The following is a 12865-nucleotide window of genomic DNA, read 5'->3' on the forward strand; positions in this document are numbered from 1 at the left end:
CAGTTTTCTACTTTGATTCTGTGATATTTTGAATAAAACTTTTCATTCTCTTCTTTAGAATTCGACAAAAATTGATATTCAAGTCAAAGTAGTTTTGGAGCTCATATATTGTGTATTATTATAGGGCTTATGCATCAATGTAAATAAAGATTGAAAATCATCATCATAAAATAATTTATTGTTTTCAGACTTGAGTATGAATCACTGCAACTATCTACATCAATGTCTAGAAATGGATATAGTTAAAAACACACAAAAATTTTCAAGCAAGCTTCGTGTTTCTAATACAGTATTGGTATTTTAAATACATCCGATTTCAAAACTGAAACTTTTATTTACTTATTATTTTTATTTATCTAACCAAAATTTGGGTTAGTTGCACCTTTGTTACTAACTAGAACAGTTCAGAATTTACTGTGTGTGTTGTGCTCTCTGAGTTTCGCTGAACTAACAGTATTCCCACATGCCTTCAATTATCATGCACACTCTCTTTGTATGCGTTGAATGTTCGTTTTCACAGGTTTATTCGTGTTAGAAGTCTGTCTGCACATGCCCTAACATAGATGTTCTAGTGAGATTTCAGCGTTTACAGCAACGTGTGTGTTGAGTCCCCAGTGTTATTGCATTCAGGGAAATGACGATACTGATCAGTGTTAGTAGATATCTTTAAGAAAATTTCCCTCAACTGACACAAAATGTTCCCTTTTCTTTTCAAAATATCACTAGTTTGTTTAGTCTAATTCATATGACAGAAGTTGTATCATAAGATTAATTCAGCTATATTATAGGAAGTGCCCACTCCATGTGTTTCATTCATTTGCTTTTTGCTTCTTTTTTTACTTTTTCCGTCACTTTTTTAAACAAAAACTCACAAATACACCCAGCCAGGGGTAAAAATGGCTCTGAAAAGGAAGGGGGACGCAGGCTTATGCCATCCCCCGTGCCTATCTTTGTCCATTCTAATCTTTTTAGAAAATGTGGGACGCCACAAATATATTCTGGAAGTGGCGGATAGCGTCAACCTGCGTTCCCCTCACTTTTATCCCTGCACAAAGCCAAGAAGGAGGGCAAATTATAACTACTTTGAACACACACAAACTATTGCTATTTTATTGGTTCATTTCTGAAGAACGAAGAAAAATTTAAGCATCTATATTCATCAATCAGTCAGAGCGAGAATTTCCCTGGATTTACAATGTTTTATCGAAGAATTTCCTTTTCTCCTTTCTACCAAATTTGCCTAAGGAATTTCCGCGGACTAGGGGAATTTCCCTCATACTACGAATTCTGATAGTGATGCTGCTACCAAGAATATCACGTTCCCAAGATTTGCTTTGGAGCAATCGTTAGCCAGCTTTGACGTGTATCGCTATTCCATCCATCAGTTACGCTTTTATTGGCAAGCGCATTGAACGAAATTAAATTTCATTTGACAAAGCCACGTGTTGGTAAATGAAAAGTGTTTTCGTAGTGAATGTCGAGATGCTCTTGATGCAATTACGTATCAGATACACTTATATGACACATTATAGCTTACTGCATTTTATTGTGTACTGTTTATAGCCTGCCTAACAAGTATTCGGAATATTCTCGTGGAATACCTCGAATACTCAGAAAAAAGACACTATATTGGGTGTAAAAAACTGAATTGCATTTGGGTTCTCTATATCTGAAGTTCTAGCTTTTCCTGCCGTTGACTTCGTTAACATTTTCTGAGGCTTTTATTTCTTTAAAGTTTATCACGTTATATTTATTTAATCATTCAATAACTTTATTTAGTTTTATCTGCTCCAAATTACGATTTTATTTTGTCAATATAATATTATTTTTACTTTGTCTTTTGCTTTCAAAGCAGCTTTCTACATATCCTCTTATTTTTTGTGTGTTTTAAAACCCCTTTTTGTTTTTCAGGTTGGTTACACCCGATTATGTACAGTCTTCCAAAAGTCCTGCTAAAAAGTAAAAAGATGTAACTTTGAAAGTACTACTTACAATTTTGTATTTTGTTTGTAACGTTTAGTGGAAATGTTATAATTTTTGTTGGCAAAAATTAGCGGATGTAAACATTTACGTTATAACCGCAAATTACGTGACAAAGATGGCGTCTACTCAAGAGAAAGCGCAGTGTGTGGCGTGGTATTGTGAGTTAAAAATCTAGTATTTTGGTGAGAAGAAAATTCCGACAAAAATATCAGAAACAACCACCTGCAGGTTCAAGTATCAAGAGGTGGTATGATAAATTCCTAGCTACCGGAAGTGTCTTGGACTTGCCTCGTAGTGGAAAGCCAACAACCAGTGTTGATGTGATTCAGTCCGTGCAGGAAAGTGTGTTGCGAAGTCCAAAGAAATTGTTAAAACGCAGATCCTTGGACCCAATGACAACGCTACACAATATCATTCGTAAGAAAATGATACAGAAGTTTACAAGCAAAAACCGAAAGATGTTCAGGACCTCCGGAAGAAGATACGTGATGTGATTGGGAGTATTACGGATGAAGCACGTCGAAATGCCATTCTTGGATTCCCGAAAAGACTTCAGCAATGTTTGGACCTAAATGGTGCTCAGATGGAGGTTTGGCATTGAAAAAATGCTTGGAAACAAAATTTCAGACTTTCTTACAAGTCCACTAAAAGTTTTGTACAAATACAATAAATGGTTACAAAGTTACAGGTTTTTACTTTTTTGCAGAATTTTTGGAAGACTTTGTAAATGCTACCACAGACGTCATCGTGACGGGGATTAATAAGCTGGTGAATGAGATCTTCACTATTAAGCCCAATCAACAAAAATAACGGCCATTCTCTGGAATATCTATGTAAAGAAGTTAACTCTCGATTCATTATCGATAAAGGCACAGTATCAATACCAACATTAATTTGGTTTGTATCCAGTTTTGTATAAAATTGTCATATTTTTTACGTTTCTTTTTCCCCAAATCGAGATACAGTAATATCTGAGACCCATATAATTAAAGAAATATAGGTGAAATAGTGCTGTAAGAGTTGCGTGAACAATATGATTGAGTAGAAGAAATTAATTTATGAATAATTTAAAGTGAAATCTAAAAATTAAGACAATAACTTAGCTTATATTTCTTATTCCTCCTTCCTGAATATGAGGCGCTCAGTTTACAAAGGATTCAAGCCCTCTTTCGTTAATCTTGGACATATTTCAGATTGATTCTCCTTTCAGTGCTTAAAAAATTCATGTCTAGATAATACACATACTTTTTGTAATGTAAAAAACAATGTTCACTTTTCTATGTATTTAAACCACGTGTTCAAATTTTAATGTCTCGTTTTCTCACAGGTTTGGTAATTGGTTTTGAATCTCTTGTGCTCTGAATGCCTCATAAATAATTTGTTTTACATTTATACTCTTCATTTATCTTACCAATAAATACTTCTGTATATTGATAAGACAACATAAGATGAACTTGTAATTCTCTACCTTCATTTCATTTTTTAAAAATAAAAAGAAGAAAAGAAAAAAGTATGTATCGATCTGACCGATGAAATTCATCTGACATGGTAGTAAATCTTGACGAGTTTATTAAGCAGGGGTGCCCACAAAGGGAAGCTATGAGGCAAACTGCGTCATTGAAATATTTGGGGGGTTAAAAATCTATATAAATATGTTTGAGAGGGTGTAAAAATTAATCGAAAATTTTTTTATGGAAGAACACATACGGATAGACAATTCAGGGGGGTGCGTCATGGATATGAGGGGGGTGGGCACCACTGTATTAAGTATATGGTATTCCGGCCTTTAGTTTCCAAGTTGTGTGTCATCAAAGTTCGTGTCCGAGTTACGGACATTTAGTTTCAAAGTTATGAATAATCAAAGCTAGTTTAAGAGTTATGGACCTTTGGTTTTCAAGTTATGAGCTATCAAAGCTAAGTTTTCGAGTTACGGGCATTTGATTTTCAAGTTATAGTCTATTTTAAAGTTGGTTTTCCAAGTTATGGGCCACCAAAGTTGGTTTTCCGAGTTATCAGTTTTTAGCTTTTGAGTTATGGGCCATAAAAACTGGATTTCGAGTTATGGGAGTCGTGAAAGCTAGGTTTCCGAGGTATGGACCATCAAAATTGAGACTCGAAACTGTAAGCCTTTGTTTTCCGAGTATGGACCATGAAAGTCATGTTTCCGAGTTATGGACCATCAAAATTGGGACTCAGAACTGTAGGCCTTTTGTTTTCGAATTGTGGGCCTTTGGCTTCCAGGTTATGTGCCATCAAAGCTGGGTTTCAGAAAATGAAATGAAATTTTTAGTTTAACTTCCCACGGTTATACCCTTTAGGTTAAAAGAGACGGATATTAAAGAAAGTGAAAGATTGTAAAATTATTTTTTGCGCTCTCCCATCTTGAATCGAACCCAGGACCTCGTGTATAGAAACCACATGTTTCAGCTCCTAAAGCAACACGAAAGGCTCTGGGATTTGAACTTAACAGCACTGTACGAAGAAGACTTGAACCAGGTTGAATTGTACCAAAACAAGTCATCCAGCAACACGACCAAAACATCACTGGGATTCTGTGGCCGGATGGAACTTGAAATTGGAATTGCGGCAATCCCCTTCCTTGATATCCCTGTCAAGAGTACAGATTCCAGCCCAATTAGACTGTTGTGCTTTAGGATTCCTCAAACTACTCCTGTTCCATTGTCGCGTCCGCAACGTCTCCGGCCTGTAAAGAAGAGTAGATGCAATACGCATGGTCTATCTGCAACACGGTCTCCTGCAACGGAAACTTTGATGCCAGACAATATTCGGTAGAGATGGCTGCAGATCGAACAGAAATACTGGTGGAAACACAGCGTATATTAGGTAAGAGGAACATTCAAATTTGGCTCAATATAAATGAATCAAACCATATTCTTGATTAATTACATTCTTCGTAATGGGTAGTAGTTGCACTAGGAAAACCAGATTAGTTGCTAAAATAAGATTAAGAACAGACATTTTCCCTTCAGAATTACAGAACACTGAATGACTTTATATTAGAATCTGCTTCATCGCAAAGAATCACAATACATTGGAAGATACATGAGGGAGTAGCAGGCATGACACTTTGAACTGTAATTATGGAATGATGTGGCGTGGAGCAAAAACACACGTACTTCGAGCACTATGTTTTCCAATGATGTCTTGAAAAGGCATGTAATCTATTCAAAATGGACCATTCACTGAACTCACTCTACTTTTTGTCAATTTTAGTGCATAACAAAAACATGAAGAAGGTCAAAATTGTAGAAAATAAACCAGATACTGTCCACAGAACGCTACTATATTAAGCTAATAATTATTTTCGAGACTTTGTATATTACATAAATTTAGGTACCCAACAATTATGACATAATCTATACAAACAAACTTCTGGTCTGTAGGAGGAAATTGGAAACAGTTAGTTTATTTAAGAGTATTTGTACCTGGTTACCTTGATCACTTTCTCCATTTTTGATAGTCTTCATTCTCTTTAATTTATTCACTATTTCCTTTAAGTTGGAGTGAGATTATGAGGAAATAGAATATTGTATTATACAAAATTTAATCATCCATTTCCTATAATAATGTAATATGAGAGGCCAAAGTTATCTACCAAACTAAGGCCAAAGCTGTAGCTAGTTGAAGATACGTAAGATTTTATCAGTATTTGTAAAGGGTGAGGAATGCTTGCATCATCTTAGTTTCCTCTTGGAAATGATCATCATGATCATAGATGTTCTGTCATTATTGCAGGCCACTTGCTGACAATGAGAAGCTTCTGTGCTCCATGGCCTTGAGCTAATCTTTTCATCTTTAGGTACGAATAGGACTTTTCTATTTTGACACCGTTCATGAATTGTACCTTCCTTTGCCCTTATCTCTTTTTCCTGTCACCATACCCTATAGCACGTCCATCATGATATAGTTTGTTCTTCGTAAACGTCCCAACCAGTCTCTTTTCCTTTTCTCAATAATATATAAAATTGAGATTTTTTCCCACCCTTTATAACACCCTCTCATTCGTTTTCGCTCAACCAAGCTAATTCTCTCCATCTTTGTCCACACCTACATTTCCAAACCCTTCAGTCGCTTTTCATGATTTTTGTGCAATGTCCATATTTCTACCTCATACAGTACAAGACTCCATACGAAGTACTTTATGAGTCTTTTTCTCAACTCTTTATTCAAAGTCTTATAAAATAGTATTTTCTTCTTCCTAAAAGCTTCTTTCGCCATTTTCATACTTGTTTTTATTTCACAATCACACTTCATATCCTCACTAATAATACCATCCAGATATCGAAAACCAGTTACCTGTTCTATTTTCTCCCCTTCTATTTCTACATTTGACACCGACAGCTTCGTCCCAACCACAATGGCATTTATCTTTCTAACATTTATTTTCATCCATATTCAAAGCTCTTCCTCAACTTTTCTAACATCTTTTGATGGGCAAATCCTTCACCGTATAACGAATAAGGATTGCTATATTTGGTGGCCGAGGTCGGCCAGAACAGCCTGGTTCAGTTCGCCTTTCTTGTAGTACTTTATTTCTCGGTAACTACTGACAGGATCTGAACCAAAGCTGGTAGACAAATAGCCTATCTCCTGAGGAATAACAATTTCTGTACTTGATGACAAATCTCCACTAGGGCAGGCTACACTCAACTCATTTGGCTGGATCTGAACAAAATTTTAATGGCCAAGTACCCCGTCGTTTACGGAATAAAAGCTACTATATTTGGTGGACGAATTCGATCCGGAACAGGCTCGGGTCAGCTTGCTTGGTATTTTGTTTCTCGGTAACTACCGGCCGAATCCGAACAATTTTGTGGGGAAATAGTCAATCATCTAAGGAATAAAGATCACTATATAGACCCTATGGTGGTCGAGCTTTGTCAGGGTTCCGCATCAGAGCTTTGCAGCCGGGAGCTCCTAAGTTTAGTTCAACGTGGTTTATATATAAAACTTAGATATTTTCTAACAAAATTTAATTGAGATAGTATTAAATGTGCATATAATATAAATTTATTTTGATGAAAGAAAACATATTTAACTAGACTTGAGGAAGAAATCAGAAAAATCACATTATTAATATCTCATTTTATTTCAATCAAAATAGGGATTGATATAATGGAAATTACTTGTCAATTTTTATGCCTCTGAGTAATTTACATTTCATTTGCAGGTACATAAACGCACGTATAAAATTGGAATTCGAAATTTGATGCCTAAATTGTGACGTACAGTTTTTTTCTTTTGAATGTTTAGTTACAGAAATGTACTTACATAGTATAGAATTATTAGAAATCGTTAAAAGTGTTTCAGCTTTTTGTCTTCAGTTTCGGGTATCGTTGCAGGAGTTTTTTATGAGTTGGATCGTACATGATAATCCTCGAATATGTTCTCTAGTGTGGCATCAGTAAACTGTGTGATCACACTGTCGATGGTTCGTATTCATTTTGGCTACTTTCATTATCTCTTGCAAGACTTACAGTGTCATTATACGTTCTCACTTCTTCCTCTTCATTTTCTTTACAATCTTCACCACTGCGCTCTATCGTTCGGAGATTTTCGGTTTCTAACTGATTTCCATATTTTTGCATCATTATTTCTTCTAGAAAACATGCAAATGTCTCATCTTTCAGACCAATTCCTTCTCAATGACGTACACTCATGTCCAAAATTATTGTCGCATGTTTATAAATACGTTGTTGTAGGAATATAATTTGATAACGAATTCACCCGGTATTTCTTATCATGTTAGTATGTGTATAATCGGCAAAGACATGTATGTAGCAAATTTTATGACAAAAGAGCAGTAAATAAGAACAATAAAACGAAAATAAAACTTTTCTGTCCATTTAGCAACATTTTGTTTTACTCATTCTAATTTTCGTATTTATAATTCTTTTCCTATGAAAACCAGAAATATACATTTCCCAATTATACATATAGTAACAGTATTAAAAGTACCCTGCAAAATCATTATCAAATTATATTCTTACAAGAAGACAGTTATAGATATGCGACAATCATTTTGGACATGAGTGTACCTTGCGTTGCACTTTCACTTCAACGAATCGCACTACATTCATTGAATTGATTACCACTTTCCGCGCCATTAGATGTCTCACGACATATTCAACCTTTTCCTCATGCGAAGAACTACCGTTCGCAGCTTTACTGTTGGTAGTAGTGTAGTGGTAGACATGAGATGTGCTCTCTCTGCCACTATGTAGCCATCTATTGGTGCAAGTTTGCACCATCTTGCAAACAAACTGACATCGCCTATCGCTTTAGGGTACTAACACTATTCATACTACCGACAGGCTACATTGACTTGATCCCTATTCTTCCGTTGCAAGCGCTGCTATCGGCTGAAGGAATTCCACTCGCTTTCTCTCACTTAGCAACAACCGCACCCTTATTGGCTCAACGCGTGGGTGTGTGAGAGTGTGAGCGTTAGTTCGCATTTTTGCCACGGCTCAAGACATTTTGGCAGCACAATAACACTATTCATACTCTTATTTGTATGTGTATTTTTTTCGGTCGAGCTCACGTACCTTCCTGGACGGGCAAATACTCACAAATATGAAAGCATGTGTAATGTTAGCACCCGTGAAGCAAACAATAATGTCCGTTTTTCTGCAAGCTGATGTAAACGTCCTCAAGAGCACGTGCCATGCCGACAGAGCGTCTATAAAGTCTGAGCCCGGGCCATTTTTGAGGAAACGTTTGAGTGAATGGAAACATCGGTGCACACGTATCCCATTATTTCTTGGGACACACGTGTTGAATGAAAACGTATTGCCCCAGGGGCCTCGTAGGGTCCCAGACAGGGTCCGCCTCACAATTTTCAAATGGCAAGGTGGGTGAAGTAGTATATCGTTTGAAATGTATTGTGAAAAGAAACAATCTGCAAAAGACCCAAGTCTATATTCGCACCCTATGCAAAATTGTGGTCATATACTCTTTCATGACAACTGTGTTGACATTTTGACTATCTATCATTTTGTACAGAGTGAGTGTAGAACCTCGGGACTTGCTTCATCTTGTTGCTTTTCAAATACCTTTTCAATGATATACTACTTGACCCCTCTTACCATTTGAAAATTTTGGTTGGACTGTCTGAGACCCTTCGGGTGACCCTGCGACACAACATTTCATTCAAAATGTTAGCTTCTAAAATAATGGGGTACGTGTTCGCCTATTTTTCCATTCGTCAACCCTTTTCTACAGAAAATGTGCCCGAGGTCAGACAGTATAGACACCCTGTAACGTTAATTATGGCACGTGCTCTACTTTACCCTGGTCTTGCGGACGTTTACAGCATCTTGCAGAAAAACGGATATCACTGTTTGCTTCCAGGGTACTAACATAACACATACTTTCCTTTTTGTGCGTATTCACCCGTTCAAGCCCAAGTATGTTCCTTGTAAGTATAGAAAATTGCTGATACGCCTATCAGAGATAGAGCGACACAGCGCGTTGACCACATGTTAGTCGCTGTGCTGGACGTAGTTGAGCAAGTCGCTAACAGATGCCGTTGGAGAGGCCTTTCACGCCAAGTGTTTTGGCTAATGTAGTAAAATAATTCGCCAATAACATATTTCTTTGTTTATAATCAACTGAGATTAGATTTACAAAATATATGCTTTGAGATGATGGGAGAAGAGGATAAAATGCCAAAGCCTGAGTATTTGTTTCAAAGCTTTATTTAATGATACTATCATATACAGCAAGGAAAACATGATTTTTAAATAAATTAACCAACTGCCTGCAATAAAGTACTTATGATTTCAACAGCAACATATACATTTTTTTTTCTGAAGACACTTCCCTTCAAGGCTTGACCTCCAATGGAAAAGCTGGCTGCAGTCCGAAGGCCATTCTGAAGACCTCACACACCATCGAACACATTGTCAGTCCAACGCCTATGATATTTAAAATTTCAGCGCGCTTCTGGTTTCCACCCAAGTTAATATTGATGAAGGTCAGTAAGTTGACAAAAATAGCATTCAGGACCTGTTAAGGGAATTTCGGGCTAGATAATTTCGGGTTAATTGGAAGTCATATACTAATTCAATTTTTAAGAATTGTGTAGGAAGTGCAGATTTATTGAAAGAGAGCTAAGTTGATGTTTCTTTAGCTGAGGAACATATAGACAAAATTAATAAGAACCATTACAAGATATTGTGCATGGACAATTAATGATGCAAGACTGAAGTACCATGCCGAAATAGCCAAATGGTTAATACTGCAGCATTGGATAGCTAAGCGAAGATTTGACATCTACAGCATGGAATATGTACAAAGACATACAAGATTTACGTAGCGATCGAAATGGAATATTTACAAGATATCACAAAGAATTATGTGAAATACATATATTTAAGGTGCGAGACTATAGACGAAACAAGTATGTGCAGTAATGAAAAAAATACATTATAGGAAAATGAATCCTGTCAATTAAAGATCAAATTCATATGTATTCACGAGTAAATCAAATATATAGCTGAAAATGCATTGAACTTTAGTCATATATGAACTGTATATAGTTTCCCTTCCTAATTTATGCGTAGAGCATACTTTTAAAAAGTGTATTTCATATTTCTAAAGCTATTTAAGCAGTGTAGTAAACAATCTTAATAATTAAAACATACGTACTTGTGATTATGATTTTAAGATTAATACGTTTGTGATTTTAATTATACGTAAATGTTATATAGGATCGAAATTTAATGACGTAATGTCAAGTTGTCATTTGCGCCGGAAATAAGTGACAGATATCGGCAAGTAAAATACCTTGAAGGGACGACGGCATTTTTCAAATACATAAAGCAAGCGCGTTATTTTCTCCAACATCTCTTGTAAGAATGTGTTTAGAGGTACTGACGTCGATGCTGATAAATAACTTACATTGCAACTTAAGAAGTTCAATCTGTTCATATTCATATCTAAAAGTTCTTCTACCTCAGCTCTTCAAAAATATCGTTTACCCATGTCTGATACAAATGAATGGAGAATTTGAAACTTTTATCTACTCGAGATCGTAATTAAAGATGGAAAAGGGAAATTCCGAGGCATCTCTGGACCACTTTCCAAGAACCTCGTTCCTTTAATGTTTTCCAATTGGAGATTTCTCAAACGTTTAGTGAATAATATTACTGGAAGCCGCATGCTCTAAAGATTGCCTAAAATGTTCAGCTTTTTCAGAAGAAAGCTAAGCTGCTACTACTTTAGTTGAGAAAGACACAGAAAGGATTAAGGAGAACCATTACAAGATATTGTGCACGGATAATTAATGGTGCGAGACTGAAGTATCATGCCGAAATAACCAAGCAGTTAATGCTGCAGCATTGGATAACTAAATGAATATTTAATATCTACTCCATGAAATATATACAGGGATAAACAAAATGCATGTAACGATGAAAATGGAATATTTACAACATACAAGGCATTATGTGAAATACGTATCTATCTATTAATAGTCCGAGATGTAAACATGTAAACGAAATAACTATCTATACTTGCGAAGCAAAGTCACTATACGATAACGAATCCTCTTATATAACTTAAGATAGTTTGCATACGATTAAGTGCATAGTTTATTGATTTCCTAATCTGAGCGTAGAACTAATGTTTCAAGAAGCATATTTGTAAAACTATTTTAGTAGTATATATTAAGACAATCTCAGGAGTTAAAATATGCTTATGACTTTAAGATTAATAGGCTTATGATCTTAATTACTTGTAAGGTAACGATTTTCGTGATGCAATATAATTTGCCATTTGCGCCAGGAGAAAGTTCTAAGTATCGAGAAGTAAATGGCCTAGAGATGATTGAATTGTTGTACGGAAATGAAACAGTAGAATTATGTACTATAACTTTCTCCAATACTTCTCGCAAGAATGTGTTTTGAGATACAGACATAAATATTGATTAATAAGTCACGTTAAGATTTCAGGAGTTGCATGGTTATAAACACCTGGCGGGAATCGGACATGGTTGGTGTGCTCATGTTACTCCTTTACCATTGTTTATTATTTTTCACGTGTTCAAACTTTCATTCTGATACGTCTGATTTAAGTGAATGAGGAATTTGAAATTTCAATCTATTTGAGATTAGTAATTAAAATTTGAAAAGAGAACTTTTGACATGCCTTTGGAACATTTTGTAAGAGCCTCATTCTTCTGGTGTTTCTACTGTAGTTGGGGATTTCTTAACGCACTTGTGGATTATATCACATTTCAAGGAATACTAAGCGAAATGTATATAAGCAAGTTATAATTCTAAATTAAGATAATTCACAATAATAGGGAATCGAAACCTGCTCAAGTGAATAAAAGTTAAAATGTTCTAGCAGTGATATCAGCTTCTGATCTCACTACTCCTGGGTAAATTCTATTTGATCAAAGACTGTGCAGGAACGAGAAATATCATACGGGAATGAACATGCCCTTCAGGAGTTACAACGCACATTGTTAAGTTGTTCTATTTGGTCTAGGAATTAATTCGTGCGGTTGGTACGCACACATTGAAGCTGTAGTACAAACACAAAATACATAAATACCTTAAGAAAAATATTGTCCATCGCTAGCCACCACTTTCGCCCATCTGTCAGGCAATGTACGGATTCCGTGACGAAAGAAGTCCTCATCCTTGGAAGCGATCCAGTCAGAGACCCATGTTTCGATATCTTCTGAAGAAGTAAACCGCTGTCCAATCAAATCGTTGTTCATGCAATCGAACAAGTAGTAGTCCGAAGGAGCAACGTCTGGTGAATACGGCGGGTGGGGTAAAACTTCCCATCCGACATTTTCTAAATAGGTTTTGACCGGTTTTGCGACATGTGGGCGAGCGTTATCATG

The 12865-nt window shown here is 36.0% G+C and overlaps 1 protein-coding gene across 10 annotated transcripts in view; it reads right to left on the reverse strand.

Annotated features, from left to right (window-relative positions):
- LOC145690740 (ninjurin-2-like) overlaps positions 1-12865 on the reverse strand; it is a 343377-nt gene that overhangs the window by 68536 nt on the left and 261976 nt on the right. Inside the window, exon 4 of one of the 10 annotated variants that reach the window (XM_081765932.1) lies at positions 9719-10014. The exons of 8 other annotated variants lie outside the window; for them this stretch is intronic. In XM_081765932.1, coding sequence (XP_081622058.1) covers positions 9832-10014 — 183 coding nt within the window. In that variant the 3' untranslated portion in view covers positions 9719-9831. Of the gene's footprint in view, positions 1-9718; positions 10015-12865 lie in introns of those variants that run through there. One more of the 10 variants, XM_081765926.1, reaches the window with a different exon arrangement.

Source organism: Thermobia domestica, chromosome 7 (genome assembly GCF_964235325.1).
Source record: "Thermobia domestica chromosome 7, izTheDome1.hap1.1, whole genome shotgun sequence".
Taxonomy (NCBI): Eukaryota; Metazoa; Arthropoda; class Insecta; order Zygentoma; family Lepismatidae; genus Thermobia; species Thermobia domestica.